General features: G+C 38.6%; 1 protein-coding gene across 2 annotated transcripts; it reads left to right on the top strand.

The window, feature by feature from the left end:
• The first annotated feature begins 381 nt into the window (after positions 1–381).
• LOC121954463 (polycomb group RING finger protein 5-B-like) lies at positions 382–22,758 on the top strand. Of its 2 annotated transcripts, none has more exons than XM_042501963.1 (9): positions 382–593; positions 5,432–6,259; positions 7,024–7,120; positions 7,769–7,824; positions 10,455–10,514; positions 10,947–11,131; positions 11,435–11,533; positions 12,915–13,004; positions 22,352–22,758. In XM_042501963.1, exons 2-9 carry the CDS (start codon positions 6,145–6,147, stop codon positions 22,397–22,399), a joined length of 750 nt encoding a protein of 249 aa, XP_042357897.1. In that variant the 5' UTR covers positions 382–593; positions 5,432–6,144; the 3' UTR covers positions 22,400–22,758. The 2 variants fall into 2 exon arrangements, with proteins under 2 accessions (XP_042357897.1, XP_042357896.1); XM_042501962.1 differs by having other exon boundaries at positions 383–593; positions 10,944–11,131.
• Positions 22,759–24,042: the final 1,284 nt, after the last annotated feature.

The raw sequence follows: 24,042 nt of genomic DNA on the forward strand, positions 1-24,042 counted from the left end.
AGTAGAAAGACAGACATTAAACTGAGTGATCACACTGTTGTGTCTGTCATCACTATGTAAAGGGATAAATATTCAATTTCATCTATAAAGCAACAAAACCAAGAGTCTCAATACATAGTCTTACAATATGGTATCTATATGTATTAGGCTATGTAAACACTCCTTGTGCCTAAAATGTTTGTAGTTTATCTACTGCGTTTGTATTTGATATTAAAATGTTGTTGGGAAATCAAACCAAACTCATCGCCGTTTATCACTACACACAGCAGTGCGTGCGTGTGTTTGTGTGCGCGTGCATGTGTGTGTGTTGTAGGCCAGTAGTCACTCAGTTACACAACCGCTTTCAGTTTCCGAGCCCTGCCTGCCTGCCTGGTGGCTCCCCGCCCACCGCTGCTCTCTGCTGCCTGCCGCCTGCCTGCCTGCCTGGCTGCTGGGCGGACTGGGGCAGATCCGAGCCGACCAGTTCCGTGTTCTCTCCTCACCCAGTGCACGGACCGGAGCTGAACGGGAGGACCTGGCAGTGTCATGGTGGACATTCCTGCCCAGCCGCGGCATCCATAACTCCGGGGGCAGGGGGGGAAGTGTGGACGGAGGTGAGGAATGTGTTATTATTTCTTATTATTTCTACGCGGATGGCGAATTCATCAGTCGACGTCGGTCGCGATACGTTTCAGCCAAACTTTGACGCTGCTGGCTGGACCTCCTCTCTCTCTCTCTCTACCCCTCCCTCCCCCTCTCGCTCCTGAAACGCAAAGTGCGTCGCCGTGCACACTCACATGCGGGATCACGGTATGTTCACGCAAACGGCAAATAACAGGCGTGCGCTTCCCGTCCGTGTCGTTAAAAGGCCGTGACATGAAGCTCTGCAACTTTTACTGTCGATACGTGCTGCGTGCGTGTATCCGCGCGCGTGTATGCGTGTGTAGATAGATACAGTTAAGAGCTGCGACATGCGCGTATGCTCGCGCGCGTATGCTTCCGCGAACGTTTTAACATGTATTCTATATCGGCGTGTGTCACTGTAATGTGCGTGTGTCGTCCATTGATGTTGTTTTGACACAGGTGACGTAGAGCGTGACGCGCCTTAACGATGAGATAAGCAGATCCGCTCTGCGTGTGAATAAATAGCACGCCCGTGCGCGCGCGAGAGTGTGTCTCATTGACGGACACTGAGGGGGATTTCTAAGCTGCGCACTTGAGATTTTTCTAGCAAAAAGCGACCCACGCTGAAAGAAGCAGGAGTCTGGAGTGAAGCACACACTGTTTCCTCTGTCTGTAGTTTGTTTCTGCAGTGAGTAAGCTGCCTGCTTCCAGCTCTGCATGTGTTCAACACTGTTTACGCACCTGACGCACACACAGCTTGTCAACATGCAGTTTATGTGACGTCATTTCATAATGATGGAAGTTGCACATGAGAATAAAGTACACAACTAATTAAAAGCAGGTCGTTTTAACAGTTTATTCTTACTTTATTAATATTTCTGTCGCATTTATTCAGTTTGCAGCATACAGCAGGTGGATTAGATATCAACTGCAGTGTGATCCAATAAAAAAACATCACAAAGTAGACCCTGCATTAGCATTTTCATTTATTCATTTGGGCTGATCAAAACAATTGTACATAATAAGTAAAAATAAATATAAGTTTACATGTTCTAAAATGTACAATTCCATTAATATTTCATAAATATATCAGTATCAAATAATGATGACAAGAAAAATGTTTAAAAAGTGTCATAATTAGCCTATCGCATTGTCAAAAATGAATGCAAATGATAGGTTTGATAAGTCTGACTCTAAGTCAAAAGAGTGAGTTACTTATAATTATGTAATCATGCAGCTCTGTTGTTGAAGCTTTAACACGAGAGCTACTCATCACTGTAAGACAGTAAGTTTATGGTTATACCGACAGTTTGTTTCTCTCTTGATAGGTGAAAATCTGTTAGATCTCAACAGATTCATTTTTTTTATTTGTTAGGAAGTTTTTCAGTGGGCCCAAGGAAGAGGTGATTATATTTTGAATTTTTTCAACCTTTACTGAAAATAAGGTGCCAGAGTGCATGGCAAGCAAAATAGAACATTTTTTAACTCAGAATTTGTCCTAGGGTTGGATCCTAATGCTAAGGTCTTAATGTCCTCAAATCCTAGAAACAGCCCTGCGTACACCTGACCTGTGCAGGGCTGCTGTGACCTGTGGCTCCTGGCTTTCTGTCATGTTGCAAAAATGTCCCCTGGGAAAAGCAAGTTGAGTATCCCTGATCTAGATGATCTATTACTCTGTGTTTTAAGAGTCTGACTTTATGATGAAACATTTCTAAATATCTTATTTTACCATATTAAACTAAATTTCAAGGGTTGTGCAGCCTTGGAAAAGTCTGAGCAGTTACTTGAATTCAGCTCATTGGAAATGTTTATTGCAAGGTTTGGCACAATGTTTTAATTCATAAATATGAATTGAAATATTGGGAAAAAAAACTTACGACAGAAAAAATACTTTGTATTCTAGACTTTATTCTTACATAATTATACACAATACACTTTACATATGATTTAATTCATGTTAACTAATGCTTTGTTACAGAGAAACAGTTGATGTAATTTTGACATATAACAGCAAAATAAGGTACTATTTATTGTCTTTATTGCTTGGTCCTGCAAAGATTTAAAGGTACTTTATATTATTCTGGGGAATGGAAGCTGTTTAGTTTCATTTCCAAATTGTCAAATACTGACACTCTGGTCAGTAGTCAGACCAAACCATCAACTCAAAGCGTTGTTATGTGACAACCTGGTAATGAGACTCAACATAAACTGTTTGTCTCCAGAGTTACATGCAACACTTCTAAAAATAAGTTGTCAAAGAAACAGACATATTGGTAGATATATTGGTTATTGGTGTTGAAATTTCCACTTTTATCTCCCTTTAATGTATGGTAAACATAATGTTCTATTTGGTATCTTAATTTCATATTTTGTCTTTATACTATGCATGCAGTATTCACAAAGACGCTGCAGTATAACACACTTTATTTACATAATATTCCTACAGTAATGTTTGTTTGAAATACACAGTGCTGAGTTGACAGGGAGTTTTTCCTGTTTTGTTGTGTTGACTTCTAACCATTTATATACGAGCTAATTATGGCCATTAATGATGGCAGGTCAACCCACCAAAATGCAGAGTGACTCATTTTGACTCTGGCATTAATTGCATATCACTCACATTTATAGCAAACATCACAGTAAGAAGTGTCAAACTCAGCCTATCGAAAACAAAACAAACTAACTGTTTATTGTGTAACTGTTATCACAGTCATTTGCATGATGATTAGATGGTGACGCGTTATCAGGTAATGGAGAGAGCGCTGTGTGTTCTTAAGGATTGATTCAGACCTGAAAACGGTGACTAATCCCACATCCAGAAATGTTTACCGGCTTGCTCACTTCATTTACCGTAACAGCACCGTGGACACCAACCCATTTAAATAAAGCTTTAAAAAAGGCTTTGCACTCAAAGTACAAAACCGTTGGAGTGCTGGACTGCAGCCACCACTATGAGGCTTTATACTCAGCCCAATATCTATATTTGAAGTAGGGAACCAAAATTCATTCAGATCCATCAAAGCGGGGATAGAATGGGGGCAAGTTGGAGAGTTAAGCTATTCATAGTGATAGTAATCCAGAGACAGATTCATGTAGGTCAGACCTGCAACTATTCTGTTGGATTAATGTTCATGTTGCTGTTAGTTAATGATAATTAATTACATGAAACAGGTGAGAGAGAGCAAACCAAGAAGGACAGTGGGGAAAACAATGCAGACCAGCTGCTGTAAAATAAGTAAAACTGGGCGAGTGACTTTGAGTTAACTTGCCGAGTGTGTACATCCTGAACATTTGCAAAAACATACACAAACAATTTCATTTAGTTCATCTTACAATATAACAAGTTTTAGTCTCGAAAAACCTTGTCATAAAACATTAGCTTGTGGCAACCTGTATGTTTCAAGGGTCATGAAAATTAACCCTTTGAACCCTGGAGTGACTACACTTTTCTTGTGCTACTTTTAGACGTCTTTCAAAAGTATTTAAACCTTGAGGGTGAAAAGGTAACTTGGTAAGAAATGTTCCATGAATTGCAAGATAGTAGTAGATTTAGAAATGATTTCCTAAAAAGCTCTGGAAAAATGTCTAGGGAAAAAACAAAAAAGCTAGGGGAAACTGTATTTATAATTATCACAATTACATATTTCAAATTATGTCACAGAATTATTCTAATTTTTAAAGCACTTTTCAAAGGTCATTTCCTTAAAAACAAATCAAGTCATTCTCTTCTACTTTTTACTAATTTCTTGCAAATTAGGGGGTCATTTTTGTTCTGTTGCAAAATTCCCTCTTACCATGTTTTTGAAAGAAATCAAACCAATATGCTCACATTTCAAAGGGTTAAGAAGAATAAGAGATTGACTAAAAAATAATATTGGTGATTTGTCCAAAGACCTATAATGACCTACGTTTATGCTTGACTGACATACAGCTTCTTGTTGTTCTGCAAACAGTGACTGTTGTCTCTCAGAGGTAAAAAACTTGATGAGTTTAGGAAGGGATCGAGGTGGTAACGTAAGGTTAGGGTTAGGCACTGTGTAATGATCACCTCTCTGTGTACTGTTTCTTTAAATGTTTTTGGTAACCATGGTGTGAAGGACGTAACCTGGACACACTGGGGTCAGACAGGAGTCACCCCCTGGATTGACACGCTGCTTTTGCTACAAGCTGGGACTCTAAACTTTATATTTGATTCTGCTTTTACAAAAGTATGACCTGTGAAGAATGTCTGAGCTTCCCTGCAAACATTAAATATGCAGTGTGACCGTAAAGAGCTGTTTTGAGTCATATTTGTAGCTCTTCTGACCGGTGGAGACCCCCCGGATCTCTACAACTGACACGGGTTTATGAACTTTGTCTCACATCTCCTGCCAACAGTCAGCACATTATTTCTCTTTTCTTTTTTTTAACCATGACTGTGATCTTTCGTCAGCCTTTCCTTTTGGCACTGCCAAATAAATCAACCCTAGAAACATTTTAGAGAAAATGTAAGCAAAACAATGCTTTTTATAATTTCTGACAGCAAACATTTTTTTTTTCTTTTAAATGTGTGTGTCCCTTGTATCATTCAGTGTCCCCTCTCTAAATTCTGAGGTTTTTATGGCTCCGTGAACGCAGCGCAGGAAGAGCTCTTTGTGAGTTTTTTTCTTCCTCAGCAGCAGTTTTCTGACTCGCGGGGTGGATAACTGATCTGTCGAAACTTTCCTTACTTACCTCTTGTACATATGGAGTGTTGCAGCACCAACCTTCCCATGTTTTTTTATCTTGTTTTTTTAATCTGTCCTCTGCACATGGCACAATCCCTTATTTCTGTTTTTATTCTCTTTAGGTAACTTAAGTTTGTGGTTAAAAGGTCATCAGACAATCCAATGTCTCCGTGCGCCACCTGACAAATGAAGACGTCGACAGCAGCAGGACCATTATGGTAAATGGACAGACTGGGACGAAGCAGACTGCACAGAAGTCTCTGGCCTCACTGTCGTCAACTGACCTTTAACCCCCTATGGATTAAAAATGGCACTTTGTCTGAGACATGGAGGGAAGCGAGACATCTTAGTCTCCAGGAATTCTGGGAATTTAACAAACGTGTTTGTTTGAAATAGGATTCCACAGACTGGACAAGTTCAGAGTCTTTTTTTATCTAAATGGGACTAACATGGGTCAGTGAAGATGGAGTAAAACCTCAGTGGGCGATGTTTGTAAAGAAAATCTAATTACAAAACAGACTTTTAGTCAAGGATGGAGCAGGATTTTACACAGGTGGATCTCTTTCCTCTCTTATAAATTGTGCATAGTGAACACTTGTATGCACTAGCCTGGATTAACTTTAGCCAGTGTCGGTGAACATCCCTTTACACTCAGTTTAACTTGAAAACTTTAACCTCTAGCAGGCAACAACAGCTTGTTAGTGCAATCTTTTCCATTCCTCAGTGTTGTGAATGGACGCCTGAGTCCTCTAAAGCTAGAGGGTGACTTTTCCCTTCAGCCCTGAACGGTAACTCTGACTCCTGGTCCTGTAGTGTCAGTAAAAACACTCCAAACATGGCTTCTACAGGAAGGAAGCACTTGGTGAGAGACTTCAACCATTTCATCACCTGTTACCTGTGTCGAGGTTACCTGATTAAACCGACCACGGTCACCGAGTGCCTGCACACCTGTGAGTGAAAACTGCACACAGACACACCTGCAGATTTCTTCGTTACATATTGGCACTGCACTGATTTCAACAAGTGCAAATAAACAACCAAAGTTAGTCAAGGTAGTTTGACGTCATCTGGTTTGCTTGGAGTACTCAGTGTCCCACAGTGCATTGTGTGAATGCATCATTTGCTTGTGAACACATTCGTGTGAACGCAGTATCTCAAGAAATCCTTGAGGGAATTTATTCAAATTCGACACAAATGTTCACTTGAACTCAACAATAAGCTTATTAGAATTTGGTGTATAAAGGTCAAGGTCACTGTAACCTTAAATTCATCTAATTTTCATGAATGCAATATCTGACAATGACCTTGAGGGAGTTCCTTAAGTTTTGCATGTAACTGCGTAGCGGTATATCTAGTTTTGTATATGAAACATTGAATGACTTTTTCTTTACATCAAATGTCTTAATGATGCAATATGCTATTCCTTCATTTAGTACATTGATTTAAAAAGTGGCAGATGCAATCTTTGAGTGGCAGGCAACAAAAAAAATCTGTGAAATAAGTTCATGTCAGTCCCTGTGAGTGAGCAAACTATCTGCTCTAACTAACCAGCTGGTTCTCAACTCCTAACCCTAACCCAAGGCAGGTCTCATTTCTTTCCTTTATTCCTTTGGGAAACTTAAACAAGATGACGTCAAACTGTCTGGACAAAGAGCTGCCTTCAGATATACCAATTTAACCCCAATAAAATTTGATGATGTTGTTTCCTCTGCAGTCTGTAAGAGCTGTATTGTGCAGCACTTTGAGGAGAGCAATGACTGTCCAAAATGTGGCATTCAGGTCCATGAGACCAACCCGCTGGAGATGCTCAGGTAAGATGCACTTTTTCTTTACTGACTTTGTTCTCTCTTTTATTTGACCGATCTTATTTCTTTTCTTTTTTTTTTATCGGTAGTCCTTAAGGTTCGTTCTCTTCATCTTAAAATATACTCTGTTGTATAAACGGACATTTTCATCACTCCAAGTATTACAGACTTAAATCTATTCACCTCCATTTGTATTAACAACTCCCCGGTCCACCTGTTGTTTGTGTCGTCTTTCTATCATTTTATCTCATCCTTTTCTCCTGAACAATCTCTGTCTCCGTATCCGTCTGCTTCTCTTTTATCAAATTTTCCAACTCGTCTCCATTCTCATTTCATTTGTCATCGGCCTTGACTTTACCATGTTTTATCTTTTAACCATCACTGTGTTCAACAAGTCATATTTTATTCCTCCACCTTTGTACCAACTAATTTTCCAGTTATTTAATCTTCTCCATCTTTCTCTCATCTTTTATTTCTATTTTTGGGCTTTCCGCTCACCTGATCCTTTTCTCCTCGACCCTCTTACTGCTCACCCACGTAACTCTTGTCAATTTTAAATCTTTCTTGCATCTCATACAACTTCATCTTCACCTCCTTACCATCCTCCTCTCCCTCCACCGCCGTACTCACACTCTTCTCTCACCATATTCTCAGGTTGGACAACACTCTGGAGGAGATCATCTTCAAGCTGGTGCCTGGACTCAGAGAAAGTGAGTTTGCCAGATGGTTTCATCAATCTGTCGCCTCCGTTTGCAGTTCCTGTGTAATTACGTGACTTTTTATGTAGGATAGGAAACTAGTTGAGTAAACTACATGCAAAGAATAGATTATGAAGCACAAATGGCCTTCACCATGCACACTAGCAAATATGTTGTTAATAAAAACCAGAAAATGTCAAGAAATGCAAATAAGAAATACACAAAAAACATCTTTGTGTAGCTTTCTATTGACACTGATAGCGATTTATAAGTGTCCTTGCTTTGGCAAGTCACTTTTTTAGTATATAGCATACTTATTATTCTTCTTCTCTCTGGGTGTTTTTCATGCAGTACTCTTTTAAGAAGTTTTTAGTGCCACATAGACACATGATACATAGGCACTTTGGGCTTACTGACAAGATGTGAATGTGGTTTTTAGCAGCAATCTGTAGCAACCACTCAAGCACCAAGAACATCTTAACAACTACTTGTCAAAACCCCAATAATCACCACAACATCTTAGCATCTATAACAGCATCACTGAGAAAGCCTTTGCAATCATTTAGCAACACTATAGTAGCCAATCTAGACACTAAGACTGTGCCAAATGTCATTTTTTTGTTTGTTTTTTTACTTTTGCAGCTTTTATTTAGGTTTTTTTGAATGAAGCCTTGGATAGCTGTCCTTACATGACATCATCGCCATTTAAAACATGAAAAAGTCCTTGAACAAAGCCTCAGTTTGAATGAAATGGTTCATGAGATCACATTTATGGTTTGGTTAGATTGCTGTTAGCCCATCCTGCTAATACAGGTGTGTGCCTCCTGTTGTGTGCAGCAAGCAGGAGAGCAAACAGTTTTTTGACACAGTGAAAATATTGTTTTTGAAAGGCTGAACACCGACAAATATGGATTTCACATACATTTCCATACATATAAACAAGTTGTAAATTTTGGAAATTATTACATCTTTCCTTTTATAATACACTCTGACTTTTAGATTGCAACATTCTAGAGATATTGAAAATGTCTGGATCACAAAAATTGGAAAATATGCTTCTACAAAGAGTATAATGTGTAATATTAGTGCTGCCTAATCTTATCTGCAACAGTGCAGAAATACCAAGTTTAAACATAATCAACAGATGTGTGAAACAAGAACAGCATTCAAATATTGAGTTAGAATTTTTAACATTATGAATTTGAACTTAAAACTATTTGGTACATAACTACTAGACAACCGAGCAAGCACATTGAAATGCCCTAATAACCCCCCAGAACAGCCTGAGAATTATCGCACCAGCTCAGTGCAAACATTCAAATTATCCATTTTTTTAGAGTCCTTGCAACTTCCATAAAAGGCAGAACCACCAGCACATGGTCCACTGCAATAAACTCTACTTACATACTGTGCAAAGCAACATCCTGCTTTGCATTCAGTTACTCCTATTTGGGCATGGTTGTTTTATTGTCAATTTTACCGTTTACTAATTCTGTAATAAATGCATTGCTCCCCATTTCTATCCACGTTAATTATAGAAGTCAGTAATTAATCTCTTCCAATGACCTCAAATGTTAGACCTGAGTTTAAAACTGAATGGCTGAAATCATCCATCCCTCTGTAGTGCTCATGAGCAAAGTAAAATCCCCCGGGTGCTACAAGTTCCTCCTGAGATCAGTCAAGTACAGTATCCATTTGTCAGTGTCACATTCTTTTTAGAGAGATGGAAACTGAAGACTTTAATGAGGTGAAACTGCATAACCTCCTCTCTGCAGCGAGGCCAACAAGAAGCCAAGTCAACATGTCTAACTAAAGCTGAGATGGTGCTATAATTTAATGGCTCCATAACTTCACCTCTGCTGACAGAGCGTTCTGGCAGCTGAAACATGGAACAAACATCATATATTTTAGTGGGGCTCGTACCGCTCGGCCAAGTGGTGTAGAAACCACTGTCATATGAATTCTGTTTTATGGTTTTTGAAGAGCAGACACGTGTCACGTCCATGGAGGATTGTTTTGCACCCTAGATTAAAATTAAGCTAGCCTGCAGTGATTGTAACCTCGTTTGACATAACACAGTGTATCTGCTGATTGTCTGAAGCATACTTCAAATGTGGAATTATAAAAGTTTAATTCATAGACATCAACGTGAACATATCATTGCAGTGTGACTGACTAGTCACAAGTTTGAAGCTCATAATGTGACGACATAACTTCAAATAACCAATAATATGGTTTCAAGCAGTTCCAAACACTGGTCCAAATTACTTGTCACGTGATCGCAGTTTTCCTGATTACATAGGTTTATACATGAAATCCTGGCTAATGATAACGTAAGTTATATATGAATTGTGCTGCATTATTTTTCGTAGGTATATGTGCAAAAAGTGCATAAGAGAAACCTGCAAGATTACAGAAAAACTAGTGGCCTGATTTTCGTGAAACTTGGTGGTAGGGTGTAGCATGGGCCAAGTAAGAACTCATCAAATTTTGGAGTTGATCCAAATCACAGGGCGGATACATGAATTACTGTTAACTTTTGTTAACATCACAAAATAGGGAATTTGGCTTTGCTGGAGGTCGACACTCTCAGTGCACTTCTGATTACAAATGTCTTTCTATCTGTTTTTCACATGAACCAGAAGAGGAACAGCAAGAAGTCGAATTCTGGAAGAAGAATCAACCCAGAGAAAATGGCCAAGGTAAGCTGTTTATTGCTCAGTCTGTAAACATGGAAATATAATCTGTATTTTGATAAATACAGTTACTTCATCTTTGGCTGATAGTACCAGGATAAAACCTGTGATATGTAGTAAGTTTAGTAATAGTTATGATTTCCTGCTCATACATCATACAGCCTTTATAAACTTTGTAGAGGGCAATAATTCATCATGTATCGTCTTTTAATCATATTATTATGACAGTATCTAAATAATGTGTGTAAATTGATAAAGTCACTTTTTTCTATTCAAAGACAGATTTGAATGGATACTTGGAGTTTTGTGTGACTTCACACTTTTACTGTTAATGCTAACTGTAAACCCACTGACTCAGCAGAGCATTGATATCACTCAGTAATGTGTGTGTGTGTGTGTTTGTGTGTGTGTGTGAATGTTTGTCTCAAACCACAGCAGAAAACGTGAGGTGTCAGAGGCTCGGGCTGCCTGCTGATGTCGGAGGCGATTATGGTGGTGGTGGTGGTGGTGATGATGATGGTGACGATGGTGGTGATGAAGATTACCACAGGAGTGACCCTCAGATAGCCATCTGTCTGGACTGCCTACGCAACACGGGACAGTCGGGGGAGAACACTGTCACGGTGTGTGTTTTAATAATAATGATATGTGTAACTTTTTCATCAAGAAGTATTAAGTCATTAATAAATCTTGAACACAGGCAAGCTTTTTTATAAACTTTTCTCTAAAATCACATATGGGGAAATGATTTTTGGAACTGCTGCTAAGTTTATAAATGCTTCCAAGCTTCTAGGACAGTCAGTAACTAATCCCCTGTAAAAGTTTAAATGTGTTTTTTGGGTCTTTTCCTGCAAAAATGAACAATCATCTTTAAGCTGCCTCTCATTAAGTCTGGGTGTAATAGAATTTGTCTCCCGTCCAATTAGGATTTGATGAAGAGGTTTATCCGCTGCTCCAGTAGAGTCACGGTGGGAACAATTAAGAAGTTTCTCAGTCTTAAACTAAAGCTGCCTAGCTCTTACGAGGTAAGGAACCCATTCAGAAACTTAAGGGGAAGCACAACTTTATGGGATGTATTGGGTTTTTTACTTGACCAGTCTCAGAAAAATTCAGACACCTTTTTGTTTCGGTACATTATTTGAAGGTTTATTGATCAGTAGTAATAGCTTAGCTTACCTCAATTGGATGATGGATTTCTAGTAAATACCAACTTTCCTCAAACACCTGGAAATTATACATGTAAAGTCTAAATTGCAATAATTAAGTTGCTAAGTTAACTATTAAAAAAAGCATAGTAGTATGTTGATAGTGAAGTCATGCTGCTGAGGTAGTTGCATGACTGGTGCAAATTTATTTACTCTTCTACACAATATACAAATGTAGACTGTGGCTTATTACTGAACACAAATTCTGTTTATATTTGATTGATTTTAAGATTGAACATTTCTTTCAAAAACATGGGTAGAAGGCAATAAGCAACAGAAGAAGAAATAACACAAAAATTAGCAAGGCATTTGTGAAAAGTACCAGAAAATTATCTGGAAATTAACAATAAATACAAAAATAAAAAAAAAATTAAAAAAGAAAGAAAACAAAAAAGATGGCAAACAAGACTTGGAAAAAATGCAGAAAAATATTATGATAATTCTGTAAAATTATTTTAAGTGTGTAATTTTGCTGATTATAAATTAAGTTTTTCCATGCTTTTTCTTTTTTCCCTAAACAACTAGACCCAGTAATTACTTGCAATTTGTGGAGCATCTCTTATCAAGTTGCTCATTGCCTTTTTTCCCCATGTTTTTACAGAAAGCAAGCTGATTTTAGATTACAAAGGATTAATGGTGCTTGTGTTGTAAAGCACTTTGAGTTGCTACTATGACTAGAAAAGCACTATATAAATGCAGTGTATTGACCAGGCTTATGCACTCAGGACCCTTTAGCTCAGCAACTCCCTGAGTCACGTTAAACTCTAACCAAGTTGACTCTGACTCTCAAACCAGTCGGTGTTTGTGAAGCCAGATGCTCATTAATATTCAAGTTATAATTATCATCAGTCAGATTAATCATAGGATTAGAATTGTTGCTAAAGACTGAGCTAAAACTGAAACTCACACAGTCGCTCACACACTCACACATTCGGTGCAGCCTCCCACACATTACCACAGTGAACTTCCTTTCATTTCATTTCGTGCATTAGGATCTACATTCTTTTGAGTTTCATTTCCCTTGTCAGTGCTATATCTTGTCATCTTTTGACACGTTTTTGCACCACACTTATCATTTTTACCCTGTTATTAAATTCTTTATTAAATTCTTTATTTTTCTTTTGTTCTTTCTTTCTTTCTTTCTTTGGTAAAAACAGTTAAATTTTAATTTTTGGTCATTAATTTTTTCTGCTGTGTCCAGCTGGATGTGCTGTGTAACGGAGAGATCATGGGCAGAGATCACACTCTGGAGTTCATCTACATGACCCGATGGAGGCTACATGGAGAGAACGTAAGGCTGTCACCCTCACTTCCTGTCTGTGTGTGTGCGTGCGTGCGCTCATGTGTGTGTTCTGCATTCATTTACATTGTGGGGATTCACCTCGCCAAGGAGGGACAAAAAGCTCATCCCCACATGGTTAAACTTTTACATCATGGTTAAGACCTTGCTCTAGATTAATGCTTAGCAAGTAAAGATCAGGGCTATGGTTTGAAACTTAGTACGGTCAAGAAGTGTTTATGTGTGAACTTGTGTGAAGACTAGCACTGGTTGAATGGCCCCTCTATTCTGCATAGTCTTGCAGGAAGAAAGTTTTTATTTAAATAATCTTCCATGACACAGATTCTGTGAAAGGGGATTTCTGAAACAAGCTGGCTGAGACTTTTCTGTCGTTGTGTTCTCAGTATGAAACCATTTTAAAGTTGACACCTTTTTTTCTTTCAAGATGCTTAAAAGAATGTTTTACTTCTTCTTATTGATTATACTGTGCCTCTCATATCAAAGCTCCACTCATAACACTTACAAACTGTCATATCTCAAACATGTAACCCTGTGACTAATTCAAGGCCCTAATCATGTCCTTCTAACCTGACACTGTATACTCGCGTGCCACATGTTTCCACACCACTGTGAACACTGTACACTCAGAAGGTCACAAACTGTAAATCTGTCCACTTGTTTGTGAAGACCCCTGTGAAGACTGGATTTTGGCTCCCATATTATTGTTTTGTAGATTATGTTGGAAATGTTTAGAAATGAGTATGTGGTTCCTATTGGATGCACTAGTGAATAATATTCATCATCATCCCAATAATGAATGACTTCATCTGATTATGTAAGTTACATTTTGATTAGATGTGAACAGATTCACAATAGAACACCCCGCCTAAACCTAATGATGCCCAAACCTTGCCCAAAGCCTAACTGTAACCTGAACCCCGAAGAAATGGGGACTTCATAAAATGTCCTCAATATCAAGGTCTACCATGTTAATTGGTCCTCACAAAGATAGAAGTACAAGAACACGCACACACGGTGCGAGGAAGAGATGTCCTGGTTTTGTCTCGACGACACTCTCAGCTGCAGGCTTTCAGGTCGTCAGTCGACATTGTGGTTCACTGGGCCAGTGTGTGTAAAAGTGTGTGTGTGTGTGTGTGTGTGTGTGTGCGTGTGTGTGGCCGTAACCTTGATCCACAGTATACTGTGTTCTTGTTTGTGTGAGAGCGTTCATTCCTGTACACAGTGACTTGTTTATCTGCACGTGAGTGTGTCTATGTTCACATGAATTATTGGCTAACGAAAGGTCCCGTCCACTTGAAGACGGCGACTGAGGAGCGCAGACAGCCGGCACCGCAGGAGGCATCAGATACCAGGTCAGGGGGAGAGAGAGGAGGGGGAGCAGGGGGAAGACGAAGGGAAAGGAAGTTAGGAAGAATTGAGACACTCAAAATGTCTGTACTTCAGCTCCAGCTGTGCTCACATGTCCACTTAATGGGAAAACTGAAACAGGCATTTGCTTCCACATAAATTCCCATACATCCTTTCCACAGTGTATATGTAGGCAAAATCTCTTTTGGAAATAGATGGAAAAAGAAAAAAAGTAGGGTAAAGTAAAAGTAGGGTTATTATCAGTAATTATTATTCCTACTCATTTACATAATCCTATGGCAAAATGACCAGGAAACTACACAACCTAAACTTGTAACAAAAGTAAGTATTACTTAAAAGTGTCCTTTGGGGATTTTTGTTTAAGTATGGTACTACTCAAGCAAAAACAAATCTGGGCTTATGGGCATAAAACCACAGAGCAAATTGCTGCCTGTTTTCCAACAACACAAACACTGTTTGACCTTAATATTCCAGTTTAAACTGACATCCTCCTTATATAATAATGAGATACAGATTGTGTTTAGCGTGCACAGATTGTCAGAATTGTAGGTCATGTCATTTTTTTCCGTCTGGGCCTTAATCCCATATGGAAAGTTGTGGACACACATTATGTAAACATTGTGTTACACTAGTGATTATTGTGAAAAAGACTTGTATTGATAATACTCAGACGAAAAAGGCTGCTGGGCAGCTGGAGCAGAAAGCAGAGAGCAACTTTATAAGATCTGTCCAGTTCTATTGTGTTGGTCTTTCTCAGTAATTTGAACTGAAAAACCTGATTTTTTTTCATGCTTCAGTGCAGTAGCCATGGCTGCAGGCCTTGTGTTTTCAGGCTGTCAGTCCATAGATACAGAAGTATGTCTGTCTGTTTGTCCATCCCATTCTCCTGAAGACAATATCACAAAAACACCATCAAGGAATTTCTTGAAAATTGGTACAAACGTCCACTTGAACTCAAAAATGATTGCATTAGAATTTTTGTTCAAATGTCAAGGTCACTCTGGCCTTGCATCCATGGCCTTGCATGATTACGCTCACCTGGGCCTTCCCAGCTATAAAAGGTGGCCCAGGAGTTGACTCACTCCTCCAGCAGACATCCACCCTGTATTGTTAGTTTGGTTTGTTTGTTTTTGCACGTCTTAGTTTAAGAAATTATAATTGTTTTTACTAAATCTCTTGAGTGGAGTCCCTCCTTGTCACATCCACTGAGCCAGTTTGTGTTAAATGGGGACTTGTCCGGGATCAGATCCATTTGTTAAGGTTAAATCTAAGCTTTAATGTGACAATGTATGCTTGATATTTATGTTTGACCAATCTGGTTTGTGACTTTTGAAGGCTAAATTGAGGTTTTATTAGGAGTACAGACTAAAGCGCCGATGATGTTAGCATTGTGTCTGAGATTTTTGAGATTATAAATTAAACATTTTCAACTTTTTGTTTAGATGTTTTTAGACCTGCTGCAAATCTCAAAATCTATTATTTCAAAGACTGTGATGACATTTTACTTATCATGAGTGCAGATATACAAACATGCCGACCCGGCTTAACATACTTCACGTGCCGACTTGGTGGATTTGTATACAATGGCACACGCTGTGAAACATCCACTCAATGTTAGGGTTGTGAATTGAAATGTATTTGAAACACTGCGTTTGAATTTGTGAAGATGGTTTGGCTAGATCAAAATATTCTCTGCAGTGTTTCCTACACCTCCACTCTGCTGCCCACCACTGTCATGTTCCAAAACAACAGACAGAAATCAGTCCGTCAAAATTATTTATGTTCCTCCTGGTGAGTCAGAAGGGTAAACACAGAGAAATTATTTTTGAATCATGTTGGAGCCCTGACTGGTTAAGGACGAGGTAAGGAGAGGAGTGACAGAGTGAGAGGGACAGGCTCGAAGCATGAGAGTCAGGAATGGAGACAGAAGAGGGAGAGAAAGAAGATACGAGTCATTCGTCAGTCTCATCCTTCTGACAACTCTGCGGCTTGACTTCATTTTCTCCCTCCAACGCCAAGGCACACAGAGGCCGATCAGGACGGCTGCACTCACACAGGGGAGCGAAAAAAATAAGCCCGTTACCACTCGGCATATCGAGATGTCATTAAGTCAGACCAGGAAACTGCCTTCTGATTGCCACCGTGGTGATTTTTAAAAAACATGAGACTCAAAATGTATCTGGGAAATACTGTTGTCAGTCCTGACGGGGTAATGAATACGCTCTGAGGGCTTTTATCGGTGACTGGCAGTTAATTATATCGCTCAGCGGTGAGGATGTTTGCTCAGTATGGTAGATTTCTGTTTAAATGAACTGTCAAAATTTTCTGTCAGAAATATTTGATTCAATAACTTCATTGTCAGACTACTTTAAATTGCATCACAAAGACTCCCTACCATCGCAACAAACAAAATGTTTCTATTAAAAAGATGATGTTTTGGATAAAATGTTGGTTTTAAATTTGGCCAAGTATTAAGTGAGACTGCTGCAGTTACATTGGCAAAACGGGTTACAATGTAATCCTATGTCCAGAATCATTGTATGTCAACTACAAGTGCTTGTTTCTCAGTCTGAGATTGTTACAAGTGTCTGACAACATCCAAAAAGGATCCTGACAGGGAAATTAACCATTTGTCTGTACCGTGCATTGGTCTATTTGTTGTTGTGATCAAGTTTCACTCAAGGACTGTTCTGAAATCTTGCAAGAGGTGACTTAATGCAGGAAAAACAACGATGAAAACATTAGTGAGAGTTGGAGAGAGGAGGGTTGGGAAGTTTGTTTTGTTGTAATACAAAAAGCATAGCTTAGTGTTATCTAAAATTTACAATTTTCAATTTCATGGCTGGACAATTAGCTGTTTTCAACAACAGTGTGGCAAAATCTGTGTTATTTCACAGCAACACTTCGCTTTGAGCGAAACTTGGTTACACACACTGAACAGACCACTTTAGTGAAAAGTATATTCCATTTCTTTGTAGGGTCTTTCCCGTAATGTTGTCAGACCCTAATAATATCAATGTGAGCATGTCAGTGGCAAAAACGAGCACTTTTAGTAGGCATATATTGATGATGCACAATTGTCCATAGGGATTACATTGCAGCCTGTAGGGAAAGATGGTGATTAATGTTAAATACTAAAAACGTTTTTTTTTTTCAGGGACCATCTTTCAATTAACTTAACCAAGTGCTTTGAACTGCCCAGCAAAAGCAAAGAACTGTTCATCGTGCTTTAGCAGCCAGTAGCAGATACTGCAGAGAGAACAATAAAATGCAATGAAAGTGAATGTTTTGTAGAAACATTGAATGCAAACATTCCTTGTTTTGTTGATTTAAAGAAAAGATCTCAAGGTGGCATTATGTTTGCATATTAGTTGGAGTATTTAGAAAACTAAGTTTGTTTAAAAAATTTAAAATTCCCTCACAGTAGTTAATTAGTACATTTCTGTGAAACAAAATAGTGTCACAGTGAAATCAATTTAATTTAACCTGTTGGAGATATTAAAATCTCACTTCGCACAACAGTTTCTTAATAATACTATTCTTTGAATGATTTTTGGAGTGAACATGTTCCACTGGTTTTACCCATTAAGGACACATCACAGATGGCATATTTGACTTTATGAACGAACAGTTTTTATTTGATTGGATTAAAATTGGACACGTGTACCTCATAAAGTGGAAATTGAGTGTATAAACAGCCTGTGATGGCAGTGTTGTAAGAATAATTGAACAGAGCATCAGTAAAAGAATTAACTATGCCAGTAATGTCAACACAATGCAACAAATCCCACACTTATATCATGCCCAAATCTTTATAAATGAGTAGAGAGAATGTAGTAAATAAACAAACACGTATAATAAATACATAATAAACATGTATTAAAATTGATAAACTACTACCCACTAATCTACTTAATATGTCTAACAACCTTGGATTTAACCCCCCCCCCCCCCCCCCCCACAGTAGTAGTAGATAGGTAAAAGTAAGTGATGACACAAAAGAAATTTCTGAACTGAACCAGCCTAAATGTCAGATGTTCGTGTTGGATAGACGGAGTCATCCCATATCATCCCTCCATGTTTATTTTATTCAGAAAATGGTCTAATCCCTCTCAGATTCGATTAGAAAGAGTAATCGCATTGTTTTTAACCGCAAAATGTATTTCTCTGATGAGCCAAAGTCGTTCCATCGCAGCTGTAATTGAGAGCCAGTGGATTCACCTCGTTAGCACAAATCAGTTTCAGGTGTTGGCTCCGTTTGTTCAGAAGCAGGAAAGTTTCTGGCCTGAATGACGGAACAAAACTCAAGAATGAAACCCAAAACTTTTTCCTAAACACCTTCAAGCAAGTGCTCCATCCTGAGAAAGCTGAACCTCTTCACCGCCTCAAACACACACCACTCTCAAGATCAGGAGATAAAGAATGAGGCTTTTTTTTTCAGGGTTACGTTTGAACAACAAAATATCTCAATGGAAACGAGTGCCTCTGTTTGCATTCAGTATGATAACCACGTTTTCCAGTAGAATATGAATGTAAAATCATTTTATGTACTTTTTTTTGGCTGTACCAAACTCCATCACAGCACATTTAGTTTGTTTTTTTACTTTTTTGTTCCTTCGTGGAGTTTTGCTGGTGCTGCAGGTTGAACGATTCTACATCTCTGTCATTTGACACCAGAACAAAATCCCCTAAAAGTAGCTGACAGCCGTACAGAATGTGTGTGTCAGTGCAGTATAATTAAAGTGTTTGGAGACAGAAATGCTGAGTGAAAGAGTGTCAGAGATGCAGATACAGAGGCCCAGTTACAGTCTGGTTGGATTGGATTCAGTGTTGTTCTGTTTTTTTTGTTTGTTTTTTTTTCTGTGGCATGATGCAGCAAAATGCTGAAAGCCGGAGGAGATGACAGCAGCTGTACTCTGCTGCACCAGCAGCCTCAAGCTGCCAGAAATAGGAGACAGACTCCAAAAACAGGAGACACACGCTTCACTTTGCAGCTGCTCTGACACAAACACTCATCTTTTTTCTTTTTGAATTTTTTTTATTAAAAGGGCAACTCACATCATTTGACTGTTTCAAATGTGTTTTACAGCCACAGGAGGCAGGAATGTAGAAGTAGTCAACATTGACATTTCTATCATTGACGCACTATGATGGATGAGTGAATGGCCGACAGGCCACAACCTCGTGCAGGAGCCTGAGGGGTCAAAGGTGCCCTTAGCCAATGCACCTAAAACTGAAGGTACATCCTAAACATTCACCATGAGGATGCAACATGACAGATGGTGCTATCAAGATCACACAGTTTGTTTGGCCTGTAGCACTCTGTATTTGCATGTTGCAATTGAGGCTCCGTGACTTCCTAAAGTTGCAGAGACTGCTATTTGTTGACCTGTTTGGACTTTACACTTATTGCATTGTGGCATGGCAGCGCTGTGACTAGGTCATTTGCATTTGTGGCAGTAAAGACTTAAAAATAGTTCAAGTTTTGTGGAACCGGGATCGTCTGACAAACCTTATTGGGCAACCAGTGAGTGAAATTCATCTCTGAAACCCAATCTGTATTGCAACTCTTTTATAGTTGTTGATTCAAACTTTTCTCTTCCCATCTTACAACTCTGTCTCCTCAGAATTCTGTTTTTATACTTCTGCAGTGTAACTGATGCCTGAGTTATGCTCGCAGGCAATGTTTTTCTATCGGAAGATGCTCTATATTTATGATGGAGGTTGGTTGAGCAAAGCACTGGTCATGTAAATCATGTGGTTAGGTTTTGGCAACAGATGCGCTTTGGTCAATGTCAGGGAAGAGATTATGTTTTGATTAAATACTAATAAACGTTTCTATGTCTTTTCAATGTTAAACCAAAATCAGCATATTTGAACCTCAACCAAGAGCAGTGAGTGAATAAACATAAACATAAAAGAACCAAAACCAGTCACAAAACCGTAAAAGCTACTACAAGCATGTTGGGCGTGGGCTTTATTAAGGTATATCAGGTATTTAGAAATCTCAAATGTATGTTCCTCAATACCATCATAAATACAGGCATTTCTCTTTCTATTAAACTTATTGTATGTAGTGCACAGCACTCATCACCACTAAATTTGATGTAAGTCTGTTGTGTTCATGTTCGCCATTCTCTGATTTGGATGGTTTTTTTTTTATCCCCTAGCTGAACAAATTAATAGCAATGGATTTATCTGTTTTTCCAACATAATTTTCAGTCGACGTGAAAGCGGTTACTGGATCAGTAAATATGCCATGTTGATCAAAGAAATGTGTCAATTAAAAGTTATTCCAGTCACTAAAGAAATCTGAGACTATCAGTTGCTCTGAAAGCACCAATATGTTAAATTAATTTTGACATGAATTAGCTGAAAGTAACACATTGACGTCACCATTTTTCAATGTGATTGTCCTATTTCTTTAGAAAAAATTGTGTAATGAGAATAATATGAAAGATGAACCAAACATGCACACATTGATAAGATGCTACATCAATTGTAAAAGAAAGAGTGGCTTGTTATACATAAGACAGTCTCAGCCACACTCAGTTCCCTGTTTCCATAGATATCGAATGATAAACTTTTCAATTGAGCTTCAGCAGAGCGAGCAGCAGCCAGGCCTTTATTACTTTTTTTTTTCTTATATGGCTCTTCTGCATCAGACACTTGGCTTCAGTCCCTGCAGAGCAGAGCCGGGTGGATGCTGGATGCTTTAATGGAAACGGGTTTACATTCTTCTGTAGCTCCAAATTCAGGAAACTTGCAGTTTGACGTCAGATGAAATAGGAGTTGCCCAGTCTGTCACTCTCTGTCAGTTTGACTTGATATGGTTGTAAATCTAAGCACTGGAGATTTATCCTCCACAGGCACTTTTACAGGCTCAAAACTAAATGTAATACTTCATCAGTGAAGTCCTCCTTATGTTTTCTCAATTTTTCTAAATAAATTTGACAACCTTTTGGCCTGAACAACTCAGAGGGAAGAGTGAAAGGGAGAAATATTCAGTATCCATCTCTTTTTTAAAAGATTTATCTCTCTTCAGTTGCTCCTGTTGACTGCTCTGTTTTCAGGGGTATTTAATAGGATTATAAAATAATCCAGCCAGGGATTATTTTATAATTTTGTGGTATGGAACTGAGTTTGTGTGACCAAATATGAGATCATAAAGGACTTTTTTTTATAAATAATGAACAAATGGTGTAAATGTTTTTTTGTTTTGTTTTTTACCACCAATCAGTTCTATAAAAATAGAACTGTATTTATTCTTGTATCCCACTATTGTTTCACTGATTTTTTTAAAAACAGTTATGTTACATCTAGACAATTTAAAATGGCCAAGTGAATTTAATTAATGATGAATATTTAAATATGACACACAAATTCTGACACTTAGCTTACATAAACCTCATTCAGGTCCTATTTGTTGTTTCTGGACAAACTGGAGTTGAGGGCTTGAGTTTTGCCTAATGTGTGTGTTTTTGTACTTGTTCTTGCTACAAAGTGAGGAGCACAACTGTTAACCAATTGAGCAAGGACATTTTTGGCAGTTCCCATTTCTTCAAAGGCTCATGTAAGGGTTTGGGTTAGAACTGGAGTAAGATTATAACAGATGGGATTAGGCATTTAGTTGTGATGGTTAAGGCTAGGGTAAGGGGCGCGGGAACGCATTATGTCAATGGTCCTCATAAAGATATAAGCACAAGAATATGTGTGTTTTTATGTTACATTCTATGTGGCTGAAAATACAAATTGTTGATGTAACAACTGTTCTTGTACCTTTTAAAAACTTTCTAAATCTTTGTTCAGTATATGATAAGCTGCACACGGGCTGTTTTAGCTGCTGTGATTCAGTATTTGTATTTCATTACTCCTCAGTGTTACAGTAGCAGCAGTGTGGTGGATGTTTACAGCATGAAAACCAAAAGATTGATTCTCTCTCATTTCTCCTCTTTCTGTCTCCCCCTTAGACGTACCCCATGGTTCTTGAGTACCGGCCACGTATCGACTTTGGCTGAACTACAGCTGCAAGAAGAGGACCACACACACATACTATATGCAGACATACATAACAAGTATAGAAACATTAGGAACACCTACACTTGCAGGTGGACAAACACATAAACACACACATGCCAACAATGTGCAGAGAAAGAGAGAGATTTAAATGTATTTTTGTACAGCCGATGATGAAGTGCATACGTTGTCATGGTAAAGAGGTTTTATGCTACATAGAATAATATATGCTATAATATATGATATTTTTAAATGTATATGTCCCTGTGCCTAAAAACCTGTTGAGATCAGAAATGAAGTACGACCATATCTTCACTTTGCCTGTCTAACTCTGTAGATTAAATGTTGATTTTCTACTGTTGATGGCTGTTTTTATGGTTTATTTGATTGCATTCACTCTCACTATCTGAAGATTGCAAACACAATCAACAGCAAAAAACATGTATGGTTTATTTGGATCAGATACTCCTCTATACATCAGATCATTTAGGTATCTTTGCTTCAGAAGTCTAACTGAGTTTAGTTTTATTCGATTGTCACCCTCTATGCAGATGATGTACAGCTTGCAAAGAAGTGACTTACAGTTCTTAGAAGCAATTATAAGAACCTAAATAATAATTGTAGTTATTTTGTTAAAGAGAGACAGTAAAATGTCACTTTTTTTTACCTTGAAATTAACAATTTGAGTGCTTCCTTTATGGAAATGTCAGCAGCCGTAATTTCAGGGGTGTCATTCATGCCGAGTGTCAGCCGAGTCGGCAACCAGACGTATCCCTGACTTATTTCTTTCAGCTTGCCAAGTGTGGCCCAATGCTGGATCAGGTCATTTTTGACAACAGTCCAGTGATGGCAGTGTCAGCAGCCAGAACTTGCATGCCGAGTTTATGCAGATTGTGGTCACTGGTTATACCCCATCCTAAAATACACACGCACTCACACACACATCACACACTGACGTGTTTTATGTGTTGTGGAGCAGAGGTGGACAGTGTGTCTGTCCACTAAAACAGTCACCAGGTGAAATATGTCAGTATCCAAATTTACAAATGAAGAAAAACAGGAAGGAATGTTAGTAATGAGACACACAAACCTCATTACAACCTACTACCCCGTCAATGATAACTTCCATTCCACTGTGACGCTTATACTGGTGTGAATGCATAGATATCATGACAACAACGACGTCTTTGACAGTTTTACACACTCACACAGTCACAGGCTCATATCGACACTGAAACATTTCCTCACACACTCGTCCTTCCAGCTGTTCGTCTTGCCCCTGTAGTTTTTTCAGGTCAGAGTTAAGTAGGCCAGAGGTCCCTGTGGTTCTTTACCGACTCACAGTGATGCTGCTGACCCCTCAACACTCTTAATATCCTTTGGGTTTATATGAAACATGAATGGAAGGCAACAACAGACAAATCTTCTCTATATGAGTCGTCACCGACTACCTCTCTGAGACATTTCAACGCTGCCAGTTGGTCAGTTAGTGCAAACTCAAGCTGTGCAATAGGGTTCAAATCACAGAAATTCATTTTGAATGTTCCCAATGATATAAACTATGTTACGCTGATTATTGGATAAATGAGTACATACATTAAGCTGAAGATATCTAAAATCAGCCTCGAATGACATAAGGTCTTTG

This window comes from Plectropomus leopardus, chromosome 15 (assembly GCF_008729295.1).
Source record: "Plectropomus leopardus isolate mb chromosome 15, YSFRI_Pleo_2.0, whole genome shotgun sequence".
NCBI classification, from domain to species: Eukaryota; Metazoa; Chordata; class Actinopteri; order Perciformes; family Serranidae; genus Plectropomus; species Plectropomus leopardus.

Bases quoted from the DNA above. Each gene is read 5' to 3' on its own strand.
- LOC121954463 (XM_042501962.1), top strand. From the start codon at position 6,145: ATGGCTTCTACAGGAAGGAAGCACTTGGTGAGAGACTTCAACCATTTC. The intron at 7,825-10,454 runs GTGAGTTTGCCA...CACATGAACCAG, and splicing joins GGTGCCTGGACTCAGAGAAA to AAGAGGAACAGCAAGAAGTC. The intron at 13,005-22,351 runs GTAAGGCTGTCA...TCTCCCCCTTAG, and splicing joins GGAGGCTACATGGAGAGAAC to ACGTACCCCATGGTTCTTGA.